The 21105-nt window shown below is 41.4% G+C and overlaps 1 protein-coding gene across 1 annotated transcript; it reads left to right on the top strand.

The window, feature by feature from the left end:
* The first annotated feature begins 833 nt into the window (after window positions 1–833).
* On the top strand, window positions 834–20247 carry LOC101671142 (protocadherin-8-like). Its single transcript, XM_013059802.2, is given in 7 exon segments — window positions 834–874; window positions 18324–18951; window positions 18953–19108; window positions 19161–19466; window positions 19468–19525; window positions 19528–19949; window positions 19996–20247. Coding segments are annotated over 7 exon segments (1863 nt in total).
* Window positions 20248–21105: the final 858 nt, after the last annotated feature.

Raw genomic sequence — 21105 nt, 5'->3', positions numbered from 1 at the left:
AACTTGTGAGCCTGAGAATTATACATAGGATACTTACCAGACTTGGATTAGTGTTTTGCAAGTAACTGACATATACGGCAGGGTTGATATTCTCTTTTTTGTTTTTTTGAATTTATTTATTTATTTATTTATTTGACAGACAGAGATCACAAGTAGAAAGAGAGGTGGGCAGAGAGAGAGATGGGGAAGCAGTCTCCCCGATGAGCAGATAGCCCAACTTGGTGTTCAATCCCAGGACCCTGGGATTATGACCCGAGCCAAAGGCAGAGACTTAACCCACTGAACCACCCAGGCACCCCTGATATTCTAGATATTTACCAGCCCCACATAAGTACTTACTGGTTAAAATGGAGGTTTGATATAAACAACCAGTGGCACTGTACCTGTGCACACTACCTACAACTGCACTTGTGAGATGGAAGCCCAGGCTATTTGTCCCAAATTACTAAGACAAAAAAGTCTTAGGAATCACCAGTATCTCTTCCTGTCTTTCCAAGTTGTTGCATCTTCTGTCAGAAGCAGAACATTGTGATAATGAAGAATTGCTGCAGAAAGATGACACACGTGCCCCAGGGCGTAGGCACATGACTGGAGATCTCAATAACGTGGTGGATTGTTAGAGTAATGGCACCTGTGAATCATACCTCCCTGTATCCACACCCTCTATTAATCTTTTCCTACACTGACTCTGACTATGTGACTTGCTTTGGCTCTAGGGCATTAACAAATGTGACCCAAGCAGAGACATAGGAAATGCTTTCTCATTAGGGTTTGCCCCATCTCTTGCTGCTTTTGGAACAAAGCCACTCTGTGAAGAAGTCTTCTGGCGAACCATGGTGCAGCTGACAGCTGGCACCATTCGCCAGATGTATGAGTGAGGCTTGGACTAAAGAGCCCTCTATGCGCTGACAGACGATGATAGAAACATGAGCAGCCCCAGGGGAAACCAGAAAACGAACCACCTAAATTAATTCCACCCCATATGCCTACCACGAAATCAGAGCAAATAAAATGGTGGTTATTTAGGCCACTAAGTATTGGACTGGTTCGACATACAGCGAGAGGTAGTTGGTACAACAAGAAAGGAATCTCCATATCAGGTGGAGAGGAGGGGCACTGGTGGAAGGAAAGAGAGCCAAGGTCTCCTTCATTATTTTCTTCCTTGAAGTTGAGGTCAAGGATTTGTGTCTAGTTCCTGTAAACAGATCCTTGCTTCCTAGATGGGCCAGGAAGCTCCTTCTTACCTATCTGGTCAAGCACACTTGGTTTCAGTTAAAACAAAGGTAGTTTTTCCCATTCCCTCTTAATGAAGCACACAGGTAGATTTTTTCCTCTTGTACTTTTCCTCAGTCACAATTTTTTCCCTTTCAGAATACAACAAGGATCAGTTGGCCTGACCTTTTCTTGTTGACCCAGTGGGTGGCCATTATCAAGAAATTTCATGGAATATTAGGAGAACGAAAGGGTTTGGGGAAGGAGATGAGAAGATAAGCTTTTAAAATGACTGGGAAATAGGATATTTTTCAAATGCCTCTCTCTCTATAGCCTGCAACCATCTTGCCTTCAGCACATCTTTGAGACAATAAAAAAAATCCATTTTATCTTTGTCCTTCTGTTTCTGATATCTTCCCTCTGGCAGCAATGAGTCAAAGAGTGGATATAAAACAAAGCCCTGAGGACTTCTGCTTTTTGTCATAAATGACTCTAAAATTCGACAAATACATAAAGGCAACTATTTTCAGGTATTGAAAAACAAGCAGCACAATCCCCCAAGAAGGGAAACTCTCTCCCTGTGTCCATTCAGTTCACTGCCCAAGTTTCCAACTGTGGTACAGAAAGCTGAAATCCATGCAAAGTCTGATGGTCCTATTGATCTAAAGGGGCAGAGAAAGGAGTTCGAGGCTACTCAAGTGGATGGAAACTGCATATCAGGGCCCTTGGGAGGAGGGAGCTATGGATGGTGAGGGAGGGAGTGAGAAATCTACATGGGAGTTCCCATGAATTCTTCACTGAGGAATGGGACACGGCTTCCAGGGCAAGGTCACACAGAGCTTACTATGGCATGAGAGTGAACACCACTGGAAGATGTTGGAGTTCTGACCCAGCCTAAGGAGAGAGTATTGTTAATACCTCAGACATTTATCCTAAACACCAGAAAGGTCCTACTCTAGAAACAAGGACCATGTCTTATAGCAAAGCCTATTCTAGACTCACACTATGAAAGCCTAAAATTCCAAGCTTTTCCAGGTTCTTTAGGAGACAGAGAGTTTGGAATTTGAGCCCACTAACTTTTAAGGAATGAGGAAATATTAGAGCTTTCCATAGCAGGAAACCTAGGCTAACAAGTTCAAATGTACTAGCCAATAATTAATTTGCCTGTCAAAGACATTACAAGAAAAAAATTTATAAACTAATGTCCATCATTAACATGGGTGGAAAAATAAAAATTTTAGCAAATCAAATCCAGCAATAGTTAGGAAAAAGGTAATACCTCATGACCATGTAGGGTTGATCCTAGAAATACAAGGTGGGTTTAACATTTGAAAACCAACACATGTAATCCATCACCCCAACAAATGAAGGAGAAAGAAATAGTCTCAGTAGATAAAGAGATAATATTTGATGAAATTCTTACAACCACATATGAAATCTCTCAACAAATTAGGAATAGAAGGAAAATTTCTAACATTGATAATGAACATATTAACTATGTTTGCAACAAATACCATAGTCACTGATGCAACATTGAATGATATTCTCTAAGACTGAGAATGTGGCAAAAATATTTGCTCTCACCACCTCTATTCAACATTTTGCTGGAGGTCCTAGCTAGTGATATAAAGGAAAAATGGAATAGAAGGAACAAAGATTCAGGAAGACTGTTTTGATTCATAAATAACATGACAGAAAAACCTGAGCCTATAAAAAACAAATAAAGAAAGAAGCAATTAGAATTAATAGATGAATGTAGTAATGTTTTAGGATGTATCCAAGTTAAGAAAAATCAACTGAATTCTCCATATTAGCAACAAACAACTATATAAAATAAATATTAAAAAAATTAAGATAGTATCAAAAACAAAATACTTTTAAATAAATGTAACAAAAGACATCAAAGATTTGTGTATAGAAAACAATAAACATTCCTGAGAGAAAATTTTAAAATTCTAAATAAAGAGCCATACCATGTTTGTGGATTAGCAGACTCAATATGGTTAAGATGTTAATTTTCCCCAAATTGAAAAATAAATTCAGTGTCATGCCAACCAAAACTGCAGAAGTCATTTTTGTAAAAATTGAGAAGCTCATTCTAACATTTACACAGAAATGCAAAAGCATAGTAAAGTAACAAGAATAGTAAAAACAGTTTTGAAAAAAAACAAAAAAAAATTGGAGAAATTGTTTTACCTGGTTTCATGACTTTCTATAGATGCTACAGCAATCAAGACAATATGGAAGAGTCGAAGGGTAGACACAGTCAATGGAACAAAAGAGAGAATTCAGAATTAGATCCACAGGTATGTGATCAATTCATTCTGACAAAAGTGACAAGGTAATTCAGTGAGAAAGGGATAGGCTTTTCAACAAATGGTAGGGTAACAACTAGACATTCATACTAGAGAAAATAAACCTTGGCTCATGGTCCATAACATACAGAGAAGCTAACTCAAAATAAATCACACATCTAAATGTCACAAATCAACTATGAAACGTCTAGAAGATAAGGTGGAAAAATATTCATAATCTTCAGATAAGCAAATATTCCTAGATAGGACACAAAAAGCACCAATCCTCAAATTTAAAAATGGTAATTTGAACTTCATCAAAACTGTAAACTTCTCCAAGATATACCATTAAGTAAATGAAAAGCAATTTATTGGCTGAAAAAATATTCTTGCATATACATACATCTGGGAAAGAGCTTACAATCAGAATATATAAAAATTCTTATAATTCAATAATAAGAATGCAAATAACCTATTAAAAATGGGAAAAAGACTTAACACTCTACAAAATGAAACATATAAAGAATATACACACCTTAATAATAAGGAAGACAATCCATTAAAACAAGAAAAAGACTTGAACAAACACTGTACCCGAAAAATATGGAAACTGGCAATAAGGATTATCAGAAGATGCCCAACATCATTACTCATCAGGGAAATGCAAATTAAACCACAGTGAGCTACCACTTCACATGTACCTGAATGCAAAAATCTAAAAAGACTGTGAATATCAAACGTAGGTAAATACGTGGAACAACAGGAAATCTCACACACTGCTGGTGAAATGCAGCAGTGCAACCATTGTAGAAGATGGTTTGTCGGTTGCATATAAAATTAGACATGCACTTACTACATTCCCTAGCAATTGCACTCGTACGTATTTATCCCCCATTCTTTCAAAATAAAATCATGTCCACCAAAGATTTGTATATTGTTGTTCACAGTAGCATTATTCACAAAAATCCTATGTAGTAAACAACTCAAATGTCCACACAGGTGAATGATAAAAGAGTAGTATATTCATACAGTAGAGGAATACTCAGCAAAAAAACAAACAAAAAGAAATATGTGGCACAACATGGATGCATCTCAAAAATATACCGAGTGAAAGAAGACATTTACAAATGAGTACACATTGTCTGATTCCTTTTATGTGACATTTAAAAATAGGGGTTGCCTGGATTGTAACTAACTGCAAAGTAACACTTAGGGAACTTTCTGGGGCTGGTGGAAATATTCTACATTGATTTCATAGTGCATATACTTGTCAAAACTCATTGAGCCGGACACTTAAAATGAGTGCATTTTACTGTATCTAAATGATGCTTTAATAAAATTAATTTTAAAATTGAAATCCTTTAGTGATAAAAATAACAAAAAACAATAACAAAAACAATAAAAAGCCTTGAGGAAAGTCTTATTCAATTTTCTTTTTATTGAAGAAAAATAATTTATTATTCATCTCCATTCAGTTATGAAGGATATAAAATATCGAATTGTAGCATCATAAAATTTAAGGAGAGTGCCAGTTTCGATTCAAATACAGCTATTATCAAACCTTTTCACACTGACAAATTTAAACTTTACAAAGGAGAGAGAGGCATCATTTGACCTATTTTTATAATAAAATGAGCTAAGAGAGGTTAAATGGCTCACCGAGAGTCATAATAAAGTCGAAGCTGGGATTCAAATTCAGGTCTTCTGGCACTAAATTCAGTGCTCTTTACACTACATTATGTTGTTTATCTTCTTCTGCATCCCTTTTAAAATACATTCAATAACCTAAGCCAATAATATCTTTTCCATTGCTAGGTCTTAAATTGCATTTCCTCTGATGTTACTAGATAGAAAAAGGCTTTTTCACTTGGCACTAAGTTGTTTTGTTTTGTTTTTTCTTTTTCTTTCCAGAAATCTTCTCAATCACTACCTTTCTAGAGATGCAAGGAAAATTGCCTTTCTCTCAGGAGGTATGGAATCTTTGAATAGTCAAATTAAATTGAATCTTATAAAGCATTTTTCTCTACCCAACCTACATTGCTGATGAGAGTAGAAATTGGTACAGTAGTTCTGGAGAGCAATTTGGGAATAGGTATCAAAACCCTTAAAATCTGGCCTATCCTTGGACTGAGCAATTACCCTTTTAGGAGTTTATCCCAAGGAAATTAGAGATGTGTGTGTGGGTTTATGTGCAAGGATATTCATCACAGTATTATTAACAATAGGAAAAAAAAAATTGGGAACAAGCTCCATGTCTGTGTCAGAGACTTGTTTTTTTTTCTTCCATTGTCACATCTCTTCCTCCTTAGCAATGACCCTGGTTTGTAGATGGGCAGATTGCTACTCAGTAAAGTATTACATACATTGGCCCTCTCTTATGGCTAACCTATGGCCATTGGCAGTGTGGTGTTGTGTGAACATGAAGTAAGAACTCAGTCTCCGTTATTTGGCCATTTCCCTTCGACTTACTGGCCTGTGGGTGTAATGGTTGGATCTGAACCATTTTGGAACATGAAGCCATCCTCTAAAGATGGCAGAATAGCAAGATAGAAGGAGCCTGGGTCCTGGCACAGTGGGAATCCCTATATATGCCTTAAGACGTAATTTGCGTGAAAGAAAATAAACTCCGGTTTCATTTAAGCACTGTATTTAAAATTCCTATACAAATAGCCAAACTTAATCTAACAAACATTATGCTCAACAGCAAAGGGATAGTTAAATTATGATATATACATCAGGCATAATAACAAGCAACTGATTAAATGACATCATACAAGACTCTATTAACATTAAATAATTTTCACAATGTAAGATTAAGAGAAAAAATAGGCTACATTCAAAAGCAGGGTATGGATATTTATAGATATTTTGTTATATAAACGTGTATATTTATATATAGATATGTATTTCTATGTGCATGGTGTGCATACATATATCTTTTGTATGTCTCTATATAGAGAAAAATAGTATATATAAATATACACAAATATAATAAAATAAATATAAAATAATAATAATAATAATAATAAACATAAAATATTGCCAGCTGTTTGAATAGTGGAATTACAAATTTTTTAAAAAAGATCTTATTATTTATTTGAGAGGGAGGGAGAGATCACAAGCAGGGGGAGAAGCAGAGGGAAAGGGGGGAAGCAGGGTCCCTGAGGAGCAAGGAGCCTGATATGGGGCTCGGCCTCAGAACCCTGATATCATGACCTGAGCTGAAGGTAGTCGCTTAACCCACTGAGTCACCCAGGTGCCCCAGGTTTTTTTTTTTGTAATGTGAGGTTTCCTTGTGTTTTTCATATTGGGTATGGACTACATTGGCTAAACGAGAGGAATAGCTGTCAAAATAAAATAGCCTTGTTCCTAAAACAAAGAAAGTTAAAGTATGATTCACCAATTTTAAAGAAAAAGGCTATATATTGTAAGATTAACAAAAGAACTACAAATTAAATATTGAGGAAGTCTTGTTACAGTGTGCATTTTAAAATATGTGCTGCTATTGCATATCTTGTTATATTGATGCATGAATGATTATGATTACTTTATAAAACTGTATGTGCACCAATTATTTAGTAGATGAGTGAATGTATATACATCATAGCTCCTACTCAAATAGGATGTGAAGCAGAGGGACATTCTAAAGATGACATCTAGCGGTTGCTGTGGTAACCTTATGGCTACAGTTTAGTGATCTTTTATGTCAATTTCTAGAGTTGGAATTGGCATATTCTTAGCTTTAACATGAAAAAGGAGACAGCGATTGGTGGTTATTAACCCTTACAGACTGTATTTGTGATTGCGACTCAGCTTTAAAGAAAGTAGTGGAATCACAGTAGAGGTGTAGAAGAACAGCCCTAAAATGATTAAAGGAATCTAAAACCCATCTTAGCATTTTCATAGCAACTTTAAAGAACTGTCACTCTAGGCAATAATACTCATGATTATTATAGAACACTTACAATGCAACAAGCACAGTGCTTCGTGCTTTATAAACACCATCTCATTTACCTCTATTCCCTGACTTAAACCTTAGGAATGTCCAGCAAAGTGGTATTATCACTGTTATTTCATAAGACAAGATAAAACTGAGACTTAGAGAGTCTCGATGAGCTGTTCAAAGCCACATGGTTAGGATATGGTGGTGCCAGGATTTGCATCCAAGTCATCTGCCCACACACGTACCGCCGGCTCTATGCAGTGTTCAGTGTTCATGGTACCTGATCTGGGTGTATTATAAATATTCCCTTTAAGGGAGACACTGCCACAATGCTAGCTTATCCAGTCTACTCTTAATCAGCTACACTTATTAAACAACAACCACTCTGAGCACGATACTGTTGCTATTTATAAAAGTATGATGGGCCCTCCTTATGACAGGAAGTATACAACCAAGCTTACAAAAAAGCTGTGCCATATCATAATTTGATTTGGAGTCTAGCTCTATGGTAAGGCAGAATGGAAGTGGGGAAAGTCTAATTATGCATGAAAAACGCTGCTTGAAAGAATGTATAGCATTGTAACAGCACAGGCAGGAAGGACCACCCTATAGGCACAGGAACAGTGTGAGCATAGGGGTGGCAGTGGGACTAAATAAAGCAGTTCTAGAGAAATCTCGTCTCTGGTTGAGCTGTAAGATAAACAGTGGAGTGTGAGACATCCAGTAGAGAAAGGGCTGAATTCAGAGGGTCTAAGGGTTCTGTCTTGTTCTAGAGGTAGTGGGGATAATGAAATGTTTTTGATCGAGAAATGATCATTTTTATTTAATAGCCTCTTTAAATTTATAGAGTGTTTAAGTTTTGTGAAAAATTTAGAACTTGAGCTTTGTGTAATATGTAATTCTTTCATCTGTTTCCTTTCATCTTCACACTACAAAACAAATGTGTTATTAATAGGTGTAAGTTAAGGATGTTATTAAAAGACAATGGAGCAAACCCTGAAGGCAAACAGGAACACTTGAGAATTCTATAGCCATCATCCGTTTGCTGTGAAGGGTTGGAGGTTAAAGTGACCTGGGAGATTTAAGAGTCCACTCCACGCTGTCCTTCAGGAACAGATGGGGCAAGCAGATGAAGTACTGTGCTGCTGTATTTTGCCTTGGTCAGGCTCTCTGCTCTCAGTCTGAGAAGGGACCTCAACTCCCTTCCCCCCACCTCCTCTGATGAGGTTTCCAGGAGAGACAGAAGCTATTTTGTAAAGCTGTCAGCTGTCCTGAATAAGGGAAATAGATAAAGCAACCAGGAACAAGAGAAATAGATAAGATATGAGTTCTCAGGAATGAGGGGGAGCCTTGTCGGCCTTGGATTAAAAGGAGAGGGGAAGAAGATTTTGGAAGGGTGGGGTGTGAGTCCACGGATGGAATCTTCAGCTGCGGTTTGATAGCAGGGTTCTAGAGACAAAATGAGTCAACAAAGACATCCAGTGGCTCACCGGGAGACAAGGGACAGGGCAGGGGTAGGTGCAGCTGGACGCAGGACGCTTCGTATGGGGATGGCTGCATTTATCAGAGTGGGTGAATTGGAGGGAAAAGGTGAAGAATGAATCAAGCTTTCTGCTCCTACATGTTGGGTCCTGTTAACTTGGACATTCTTTGTTCCCGCCAGTTGGTGACTTAATCAGTTCCCCCTGGGGAAGCTTAAAGACTGATATGGGATCTCGGAAAGGTTTGCGTTGCTCCCAGTCAGTGTTGGGTATAACTGCTCATGATCTGACAACCTATCTGATACACCTGACATCCCCCCTGAAACATATAATGATAAAGAATTGCAATTAAAAAACCCCATCTGGAAAGGGGAAAACCACACACAGTGGTCATTCCCCATAGCACATAAGCATATCCTGTTGGCCAGAAGATACAAAGACTCTCTCTCCTCTCTTTGAGGTGTGAGTTTCTAGTTCTGCTAAGATGGCCTCCCCAGATTCTGGTCACAAGGAGGATCTTTCTTAGACTTTGTCCTTTGTGATCTGAGCTGGGCTTTGGGAATATATTCCAGGGGCTTTTCAAAGGTCATATACCACTTTTTTTTTTTTTTAAATTGGGGGTTCAGGAATTTCAGTCCCTCATTTGCCAGGCAATAGTTTAGTGTTTTTTGCATCTGATCAAGTCTGCAATCAAAGCTGGAGAGAGTGCTCAAATTCACTCATCATCTAGGGATCTCCATCTCCTGGCAACCACTCTAGATGCTCTGTTCATGCCCTTGGCCCTCAGCTTAAATGACTTCCACTGGGGCCTCTACAAGGCCATTCAGAACAATTTCTTGGGGTAGGAGTCACAGCTAATGTATGCCCTTGTGCTCTCAGGCTGCATCCCCCAAATGGATTTTTGTTCTGGAGAGACTGTCATTTTTCTTAACTAAGATATTCCAGACTTACAGGGAGTTTGAGAGGTATAGGAGGGCTCAAGGCTCTGTTAGACCTTGGTGTTACCTTCCTCATTATTTTTTGCCTGTGGTTTTTAAATCTTATTTTCTTTTTTGCACTAGCTTTAGTTTGGTGGAGACAATTTTGTTTTCTCTATCCTTAGAACTTGCCAAGATTGCCAACTTTCAGCCTGCTTAGATTACTGGTCTAGTTAGAAAGGGATGGTTTAATGTCATTATATTTTTTTCTCTTTCTGCTCTCAGAGGGACTATGTTTAATTGGAGACTATCCTTTTGTTATAAATGTAGCCAAGCCCTTCCAATCCCTGGCACCCTATTCTCTAGCTTTAATAGACACATGATCTGAACCCCAAAATATAAGTAATAGTTTACCAGTGGTTATGCAAATATGTAAGAAGAACGTAGGACAACCTCTTAGTATGGTAGGTCTCCATGGACCTCAGCTAATTATAGTTTTAGAGTCTATTACTAACAATTCCTTTCCCAATTTTAGAATTTGTTATGATTGTTTGTGGAACAAGTAGCAGAAATCCAACTGCTAATTGTATCTTGAACATAAAAGGGGACTTGCTGTTACAGTTAAATGAAAAGTTTAGTGGGAGATCAGGCATGGTTGCATCTAGGTGCTCAGTGCCATCTCAGCATTTCTTTGAAAAACGTTAGCTTTATATTCAGGCAAACAGTCCCAGCCTGATGGTTCAGATGCCAACTTAAATCTTTCTAGTTCAGCAACTCCAACAGAAAAAGAAAAAGAAATATACCCTTCTAAGTGATTGAAGAAATAATCCTGGACCTGTTGCCCAATAGCTTTGGTTGATCTGGGTTGGGAATAAATGTATCTACCTGAAGAAATCACTGAGAGGATAGAATAGTTTGGCTAAGCCTGTATCATGGGGCCATCTTAGCACCAAGGGTTGAGGCATCTATCATACCTTTCTCACATGAATCAATTGGTAAAGAGGTAATTTCTCAAAAAAAAAATTAATAAAAACAAATAAATAAATAAATAAAATTTTAAAAATTGGCTGCTTGAACAGACAAAAACGACAAATATCTTACATGCCCTGATAGACCAGTTTTGAAATGGACTCAAGAAACCAGTTTTGTTAAATGTGGCTGCACCAAGTTTTGCCTATTACTCAGAGTCTCATTACAGGTGTCTCACTTAATATACAAGTTCCATATACAAGCTTTAGAAAGTTTTCTAATTTAGAGTTCGGATGATATAACAGGGTTAAGAATTCTGCAGAAGGGGCCCCTGGGTGGCTCAGTTGTTAAGCGTCTGCCTTTGGCTCAGGTCATGATCCCAGTGTCCAGGTATCGAGCCCTGCATCCGCCTCCCTTCTCAGTGGGGAGCCTGCTTCTCCCTCTCCCTCTGCTGCTCTGCCTGCTTGTGCTCTCTCGCTTTCTCTGTCAAATAAATAAATAAAATCTTAAAAAAAAAAGAATTATGCAGAAATGGCATATAGTGGCGAGACCCTCACAAATATTCCACAGATATTAATGAACTCCTTTCATGTGGTAAGTAATGACCTGGACAGTGGGATACACATTTGATAAAGACATGGTTAATACATAAAAGGGCTCATAATGGGGGTAGGAAGAATACCTTTGAACAAATAAATCACAACATGATAGGCAAATGCATATAACAAAGGATACAGTTGTCTTTTAATAACCACAAAGTGCTAGGCACTGGGCTTTTTGCTTTCCTCACATTTTCTCACTTAAACCTCAAAGCAACCCCTCAAAATAGGCATTATTCCCTAAAAACACTGAGATTTGTAGAGATAAATTTTTCTGTGTTTGGTCCTTTCAGCTGGTGAGTAGCAGGGGCCTTGGAGAAATCCTATTTAGGAACTGTATATCTGTTTTTGGCAATACTGGGAAAGCATAATCATTCTGTAAGCCATCCAATAACTTTAGAATAATTTTTTTTTTCCGTCTTCTCCATCCTTTAGAGCTTATCTGTCAGTAAGTCCTACCAATTCTTCCTTTGTGATGTTGCTCAGGTTTTCACCCTCTGCTCCTTCCAACTCATTGTTCAGGTCTTTAATATCTTGTACCTGGATTGCAGGGGCCCTATAACTGGTCTTCGTGTTTCCAGTCTCCCTTTAATTTGTTCTGCTACAGGTGGTTTTGAGGTGGGCAAAGGTTGTAAACCACACTGCCTCAATCACTTATTTGGCAAACATTTATGATAAGTAAGTCATAGTGTGGGATCATAATTTAAATCTTCAATTAAAACACAGTCATTTTTGAGGATTTACCAAAGTTCAGGGAAGGCAAACGTCTCCCTTATTTGTCATAATGGAATACACACCACCAACTCCTTGCTCCACAAACCTCAACACTATCTTACTGATGCCTTAAAAGTGTTTAAATTCTTATGTCTCCTCGGGCAAGGAAAACAAAAGCAACATTAGACTAGTGTGACTACACCAAAATAAAAAGCTTTTCACAGTGAAGGAAACCATTAACAAAATGACAAAGCACTCTAGTGAATGGGAGAAGATATTTTCAAGTGATATATCTGATAAAGGTCTAATATCCAAAATATATAAAGAACTTATATAACTCAATACTCCCCCAAAACCCAAATAATCTGATTAAAAATAAGCAGAGGACCTGAGTAGAGATTTTTCCAAGGAAAGCGTACAAATGACCAATAGATGCATGAAAATGTGCTTGACATCACTGATCATCAGGGGACTGCAAATCAAAACCACAGTGAAATATCATCTTATACCTGTCAGAATGGCTAAAATAAAAAATACAAGAAGTAAGTGTTGGTTAAAATGTGGAGAAAAAGGAACACTTGTGCATTGTTGGTGGGAATGCAAACTGGTGCAGCCACTGTGAAAAAACAGTATGGAGTTTCCTCAAAATATTAAAAATAGAATTACCATGTAATCCAGTAATTCTACTACTAGAATTTACCAAATTCTACTACTAATTCTAATACTACTAATTCTACTACTAGAATTTACCAAAGAAAATGAAAATACCAATTTGAAAAGATATGAGCGCCCCCATATTTATTGCTGCATTTAATACTGTAGCCAAGTTATGGAAGCAACCCAAATATCCACCGAAAGATGAATGCATAAATAAGTGATATATATATATATATATATTCATATATATTCATATATATATTTGCTTTGTTTCTTAATTTCCCCATATGAGTGATATCATATGGCATTTTTCTTTCTCTGACTAACTTATTTCATTTAGCGTTATAACTCCAAGGTCCATCCATATTGTTGCAAATAGTAAGATCTCATTCATATGAATGAGAGCAAATGAACAGAGAAAAACAAGAGGAAGGAAGGAAAGAAGGAAGAAAGGGAGGGAGGAAGGAAGGAAAAAAGGAAGAAAACAAACCAGATTCCTAAATACAGAGAACAAAGTGGTGATTACTGGGGTGGGGGGGTAGCATTGGGGGGAGGAAGGGTGAAATAGATAAAGAAAATTAAAGAGTTCATGAATCATGATGAGCACTGAGTAATCTAGAACTGTTGAATCATTACATTGTACACCTATAACTAATATGACTGTACATTAATTAAAAATATATTCAAGAGTTGAGATTTAATAAAAATAATAATTTTTACCCCTTCAAAAATTATTTGAACTCTTTAGCTTAGTATCCAACTCTTCAACTAAGCCACCCATTCAAACTCGTTCCTCTAGTGTCCTCAAATCACCTCCTTTAACCAACTCTACTAGGTCTCTGAAGAAGGCTCTGGTTCTGTCCTCCTGCACAGCTTGTTCACACTACCCCCAGGCTTTATCTGTCCTTGGCAGTTCTGACTGCTTGTGATTTTACCTGGAAACTTTGAGATTACCTATTTGTACTTAATATACATTTCTCCATGATATTTGGCACTCGTGACCTCTGAACTCTGATTTTTTTAAAAAAAAATTTAAATTTATTTGACACAGAGAGAGAGATCACAAGTAGGCAGAGAGGTAAGCAGAGGGAGAGAAGGAAACTGGCTTCCTGCTGAGCAGAGAGCCTGATGCAGGGCTCCATCCCAGGACGCTGAGACCATGACCAGAGCTGAAGGCAGGGTTAATCCACTAAGCCCCTGTTTTTTGTTGTTGTTGTTGTTGTTGTTCTTGTTTTTGTTTTTTAACATTTAAGTATTTTCTTCTACAGGGCTGTGTGCTTTATTGTATCACCAATACTTGATCAAATATTTGTTGATCAAGGCCCTGAAAACACTTTAACTAATGGGGGACCTGAGCTTCTCTGTAGAGTAGGAATAGAGAGGATCAGTTAAGAGGATAAGAGATGAAGATAAACTAACGCACAGATAAAAAGTTGCTTCTCCGCCTTTATTCTTTTATTCTTCTCTTGCTTTACTATAGTCTCTGGTGGGGGAGTGAGTTTCTTCTGTATCTGGTGGCAAGGATACAAAGTATGATCCTTGAGCCAAAGACTGAAGTCAAGTACAAAAGTCAATTTTACTGGCTCACTTGGGGTTTGAGGCATCCCAGAGAAAAAAAGGTAAGATATTTCTCATTATTCATTGATTTACTGTCCTTCATACTGCTAGACTAATAAAATCAGCAGTTTAAAAACTAGTTTTATGTAGTATCTTAAGATTATACAATTCTGATGGTATCTTTATTAACCATAATGATCCTAAGGGAAACTTTTTTCTAAATAAAGATTATATCATTTAAATCCTTGTTTTATGTTAAGGGGAATTTGTGATTAGTGTTGATACTCTATTGTGGTTCTCTCCGATATTCTCTAGGTTAAAGCACTTAAGTAGTTGATAAAATATTATTTTGTTCCTATTCTCTGCTTGTACACAGTATTTTGGTTGGCTTCAGGGCTGAATTATTTCCCCTGAAATAATTTTATAAAAAGGACCAGCAATTTGCCGATAACTTTGACTATAAATGACTGACTGTACAGCCAAGGCATAGTAACACATTGATTACATAACAGAGTAACAGGAATGAGATCATGGTATTTCTTATGTGATATCTTAAAACAATTTCCCCATTTTAGGGGTTCATACTGCTGAAGATTAATTATAGTATTTTTAAGGTATGATTTTTAAAAAGAGAAAAAAAGAACTGTTAGGTTGATTTGTTTCCTTTCAAACAGTCATGATAGCTTCAATTTCTTTAACTCCTTGAAGACAGCAACCTTGCACTGGATAATATTTTGCTCATTCGTTTATAGGATGTTTGTTCAGTGGAGAAATGAAGACAGGTGTCAGTATATGACATAGAGTGATTTGTTCTAAATGGCACAAAAACTGTTTCTGAGCCAGGACAGTATTAGTTCAAGGTCCTGTGAGAGTTGCTGCTTATTCTGATGCCTGGATACCGTGGTCTAATGAAATCTGCACATTAGGGATTTTCCTGGGGCTTCATTCCCCTCCCCCCCAACATACATTATTAGTTTTGTGTAATAGGAAAGAGGAAATATGCAAAGACACATACACCATTCTGAATTAGGAGACCAATTTTTTTTCCTTGTGTTTATGATGAAAATGACTTTAGTTTATGTGCAGTGTGCTTTAGTATGTAAAGGGACACACTAAGGTGTTGCGTACTCAGCAAAACAGAAAATCTTTTCTTGATTAGAATGCAAATACTATTTTACAGTTCTGGTGTCCTGGCATTGTGGGGAGCACACTAGTATATTGGTGTTTTTGTTAGAAACAGAAGTGAACTGTAGGGAGTTCACCCAAATCCTGCCCCCTCACCCCTTTTAAAACCAAACTGAGCAAGAGGACCAAATTGCTGTTTTATTCACAATTTGGTCTTCCTGTGGTGGTGGTAGTCCCCTGCTCCCATTGTTTGTTTTGCTTTATGTTGGACACCAACAGAGATCAAAACTCCATTTTATGGACTTCTAGTTTGGCAATATCCTGGCAAATGGGAAAACAAGAAACATAAACCAAATTTCTGCCACAATGCTTTTAATATTGAGACAGATTTTTATCTAACAGAGCCAACAGAATGGAACATGAGAGCACCAGCAGCTCCAGGCTGTAAACACAGCTTCCCGATGACACATCCCTAGGGGGACAGATCAGACAGTTTCTATATTATTCAGCTTGTCACTCTGCTGGCACAGAACTGATTTTTGCCTCAGAAAATGTCTCTTTCCTGAAACTCCAGCTGTCCTTCCTTCATAAAGCAGCGTTTTAATAAGGTGGTTGTTTACTAGGAAAACAATGTTAATGTTAATAATGAATCACTAACAATATAGCATATTCCTTATCGTGGATGGTCTGCGCGCTGCCAAACAGCTGGAGGAAGAGTGAGGAAAAATGCAATCAAGCATTTAAACATCAGAGCTGGATGTTTCCAAACATAAAGTGTCCAGATGTTTAGCATTGTGGAGGTAATGTGTTTGATTGCTTGCCTTTTTCATATTTTATCTGGATCTTTTGATGTTCTGTAGATAGAGTCAAGACTATTCTTCATTTTCAGTGTGCTGAGCAGTTTTGCTTGTCATGAATAGCAACAATAATGCTGAAGACTGGCAGAGGCCAAGCCTGGCAGGGATTGCTCGAGATGAGGGAAAAGAGGAAGAAATGAGACTCGGACTATGGTTAAATGGGTCCCTCTCCTGGCTGATGTGCGTGGAAGCATGTGCCTTTTAAAAGACAACGGCTGAATCAGTTTTCATGCTTCAGTTAAGGGGACAATTAGGAATTCAGAAGTTGGATGGAGTGTCAGTTCCTCTTGTTTTCCTTGAGTCTCAGAGGCTGAATAACTAGGTCCTTCTTCAGGATAGCCACTTGCAAGGAAGAAAGCTAACTGTCTTTATGCCAATGAGGATACTGGCTTCAAAGGAATGTGATCCAGCTGAACTGTAGTAGAGTTGTCCCCTCCCTTAGACAGATGCCTCTTCAGGCAAAATAACAAATCCAAAGTAAACAATATGAAGCACTTTCCCCTTTTAGGATCTCAGAGTACCTAACCCAAATCAATTCATGCTTCCTACTGCAAACTTCTCTGACATCGAGTTATTGGTACTTATAATTAGAGTCACTGTGGAATGTTCCACTAAATTAAAACCACTGCTAATTAATTATCTCATCAGAGGTGGCTCAGTTTCAGAACTGGATTCATAGATCCTGGTGCTAAAATAGATGCAACTCCCTCCTAAAAGTGAAAGCAAAAATAGTCATTTACTGACATGTCCCTGCAGGAATCAATAACATTACAGATCATGGAGAAGCCAATAATAGCTGGGGCATATTAATAACTCAGTCTGCTCACTGATTTTATTCAAGAGGACTAGTTAAAGTACACTGCACTGATGATGACTCCATGGCATGAGGAACAATGTCATCATTAACATGGGGACCGTTTAGCATCTAGAACATTTAACACATAAAGAGAACTTAACACAAGACTATTTATTGTGCTTTAGACAGATGGTTTAATGTTTCTTTAGCCTTCAGCCTATCAGGCCACCCATGGTTTTCTTCAGCCAAGGGCTTTTTAAAAATAAATGGTGTATAGCAATTTTCTAACAAGACTGACTGCAGCATGTTTCGCTAAATCTTTTTCCTACCCTTAACTCTCTCTTACAGTGGTTTGTAGTTGACAAACCTCCCTGACTCCAGTTCCTCACATATAAGTAATTACTGACATAAAAGGAGATGAAGGGGCTGAAATTTCATTATTAATGGTTTCTTTGCTACAGAAAAGCTATTTAGAAATGATTACTTTGGAAAACAGTTCTTCCCTGATTAGACACTGACTGACTCTGGAGAAGCTGTTCCCCCAGAATCTTTCTGGGGGAACAGAAATGATATCCCAACATAGATGGATAACTGTGGGTAGCAAAATATGCATATAAAAGTTGGTTTAAAAATGGTAGAGAAGAGTAATGTATCTCTGTCTGAGGAATATGTAAATGTGTTTAAGAAGGGACACAGAAGCTGCAGATTCCCTGCTCCTACCATCAAAGTGTAAATCAAGCACAGTGGAAAAGCAAGCGCGATGCATTCTTACAGTGGAAACTTCTATAGGGATCTTAATAACTTCCTGAACTCCTTTGGCCCCTGTTCAGCTCCCCAGGCAAAATGGGGAGCTCTTCTGTGAACTCTTTTAGGAGAACAGCATGACCCAAGACCCAGAGACTCTGCGGATTGGCCCGGATGGATGCTTATTTGCACATTCTTCTCTATGTAACTTCTCCGATAGGGTTCAGAAGAAGCAAGCTTAGGCCTGGAGCTCAGAAAAGCGATTTACATAGCCCAGAGGGTTTAGAGATCAGATGTATTTAGGAGGGCAAGTGTCTCCTGTCTGCCTACTCAGGAGGGCATGAGAGTCTTGAAGTCTTGGGTGGCGCAGAGCCTCTGATTGGCTTTTTTTCTCTCTGAGGAACAAAGATGTCTTGCTGGAGGCTCAGATTTCCCTCTGGCATATTATGCTGGCCCAGACTGGAATTCTTGCAAGTTCTGTGGCTGCAGCTGGTGCCCTGGTCTTGCACCAAAACCATCAATTTCCACACCAATGAGGAGGAAGCCTATGGCTCCGATATTGGTGTTCTGTCTGATGGTGTCCTGTGTAATTACCAGATCAAGATACCACACCAGTTCCACCTGATGAAGTCCAACAGCTCACTCTTTGCAGTGTCCGAGGGGGATGGGGAGCTGACCCTCGCGGGGGATGCGGGCCTGGACCATGCACCGCAATGTGGCCAAGCAACACAGTGCGTGCTGGCCTTTGACCTGATCAGCTTCTCACAGGAGCAGTTTCAGCTGGTGCACGTGGAAGTGGAAGTGAGGAACATCAATGATCATGCGCCACGCTTACCCCTGACCCAGATCCCCATGGAGGTGTGCGAGGGCGCGGCCGTGGGCATGCGCATTCCCTTGGAGGTGCCTGTGGACGAGGACTTGGGGGCCAACCCGCTGCAGAGTGTGCGCCTGGCGGAGCCTCACAACCTTTTCCGCGTGGAACTGCAGACGCTCGCGGACGGTGCCCAGTGCGTTGACCTGGTGCTGCTCCAGGAGCTGGACCGCGAGGGCCAGGCCGCCTACAGCCTGGAGTTGGTGGCCCAGGACAGGCGGCCGCCCGCAGCCCTTACTTAGTGTGCGAGTGCTGGACGCCAACGACCACAGCCGGGCCTTCCTGTAGGGCGCCTTGGCCGAAGTAGAGCTGGCAGAGGACACTCCTATGGGCTCTCTACTGCTCGACCTGGACGCAGCTGACTCCGACGAGGTCTCTCACGGACGCAGCCGACCCCCACCTGGACGCAGCGGACCCCGATGAGGGCCCCAACGACGACGTGGTGTTAGCCTTCGGTGCTCACACCCGACCCAAGGCGCGCCGCCTCTTCCGTCTGGAGCTGCGCTCGGGCCACCTCACCCTAGCAAAACCGGTGGACTATGAGCGCCAGGACACCTATGAGCTGGACGTGCGGGCCCAGGACCGCGGTCCTGGGCCCCGGGCCTCCACCTGCAAGGTCATCGTGCACATCCGCGACGTCAATGACAACGCTCCGGACATCACCATCACCCCGCTGGCCGCCCCGGGCGCACCTGCCGCCTCTCCCTTCGCAGCCGTCGCCGCCGCTCTCGGGGGGTGCGGACGCGACCTCGCCGACCCGTCCCGGGACGCCCGAGGCCGGCGCGGTCTCCCGGTGCCAGAGGGGGCGGCGCGCGAGAGCCTGGTGGCGCTGGTCAGCACCTCGGACAGAGACTCGGGTGCCAACGGGCAGGTGCGCTGCGCCCTCTACCGGCACGAGCACTTCCGGCGGCAGCCGGCCTACGCGGGCAGCTACCTGGTGGTGACTGCGGCCTCGCTGGACCGCGAGCGCATCGCCGAGTACAACCTGACGCTGGTGGTCGAGGACCGCGGCGCGCCCCCGCTACGCACCGTGAGGCCCTACACTGTTCGCGTGAGTGACGAGAACGACAACGCACCACTCTTCACACGGCCGGTCTACGAGGTGTTGGTGCGAGAGAACAACCCTCCTGGCGCTTACCTGGCCACGGTGGCCGCCCGGGACCCCGACCTGGGCCGCAACGGGCAGGTCACCTACCAGTTGCTGGAGGCAGAGGTGGGTTGCGCCCTATGTCTCGGTGGACCCCACCACTGGGGAGCAGCGCGCATGTTGGTGCTTTGACCGCGGTGAACTGGCTGAGCTGTCGCTGGGGCTGGAAGCACTCGACGGCGGCTCTCCGCCGCCCCGGGGCCGGGCCGTGGTGTGGCTGCCTGTGGAGGACCAGAACGACCACGTACCTGGACTGGTCACACTACCACTCCTCAATGGCTTAGCCCAGCCGCCTCTGCCCCAGGACGCGCCCCTGGGCTACCTGGTGATCCGACTGCAGACGAAAGTCCCAACGCCGAGCTAACCTGCACACCTCTCCGCAGCGACTGCTACCTCAGAGTGCGAGAGCTGCGCCCGGCGACGGGTGAGCTGTCTCTTCAGCGCCGGTTGTCCCCACAGCTCGCCGGCGGTCCTCGTGGTGCTGGACTAAGGCCCACCGGCCCTGTTCTGCACCACCACTTCGCTCCTAGCGCCGACGGACTCGACGCCACCTGGCGGAAAAGTTGTGCCGGTGCGGCCGCCGCCGCAGCCGCCGCCGCCGCCGCCGCCGCCGCCGCCACCTCTGTCGCTGCCAAAGGAGTGAACAGAGGGACCCTCCTGGTGGCGTATAGTGCAGGAAGCAGGGCGGCTGTCTGGCTTCCCCGTCGTGTTGATGGGTTTTTTGGCCAGTGGCTGTGACCTTATGCTGGTGGCCATTGCCACCGTGACTTGTTCCAGCTAAAGCGAGGCTAGGACTCGAAGGATGAAGCTTTGTGAGCCTAGTGGGAGCAGGTCCCACGCGACGAGTGGCCAGGCCGGCGCAAGTCGCAGAGCGGCGGGGGCTGCCTCCTAGGACCTCGAGCTGAGGTTCTTCCCGAAGACACAGACCCTTTCCATTCATGCAGAGGCCCAGGAGGGTGAGGCTGTGGAGATTTCCCAGACCGGGAGAGCAGGGTGTTCTTTCTCCTTGCTTAGGGAGACGAGCGATCCTGTGGGCCCACGTAGACCACCCAAGCAGGTTTAGTGTCATTGTTAACATTTAGTAGATTTTCATGCGGAGAGTGCTATGAAAACTCAGCAGCTGCTCAGGTTGGGACTTCAAAGGACTAGTTTTTTCAGGACTTTTTAATTTTTTGCTTGAGAAGAAAATTTCTTCACAGATGGAGGCAGAAGGAAGTATGAT

This window comes from Mustela putorius, unplaced genomic scaffold (genome assembly GCF_011764305.1).
Source record: "Mustela putorius furo isolate JIRA1106 unplaced genomic scaffold, ASM1176430v1.1 tig00000179_pilon_pilon_pilon, whole genome shotgun sequence".
In the NCBI taxonomy this organism is placed as follows: Eukaryota; Metazoa; Chordata; class Mammalia; order Carnivora; family Mustelidae; genus Mustela; species Mustela putorius.
The sequence above is the reverse complement of the archived record's forward strand: the minus strand, read 5'-3'. Positions and strand labels throughout refer to the sequence as shown.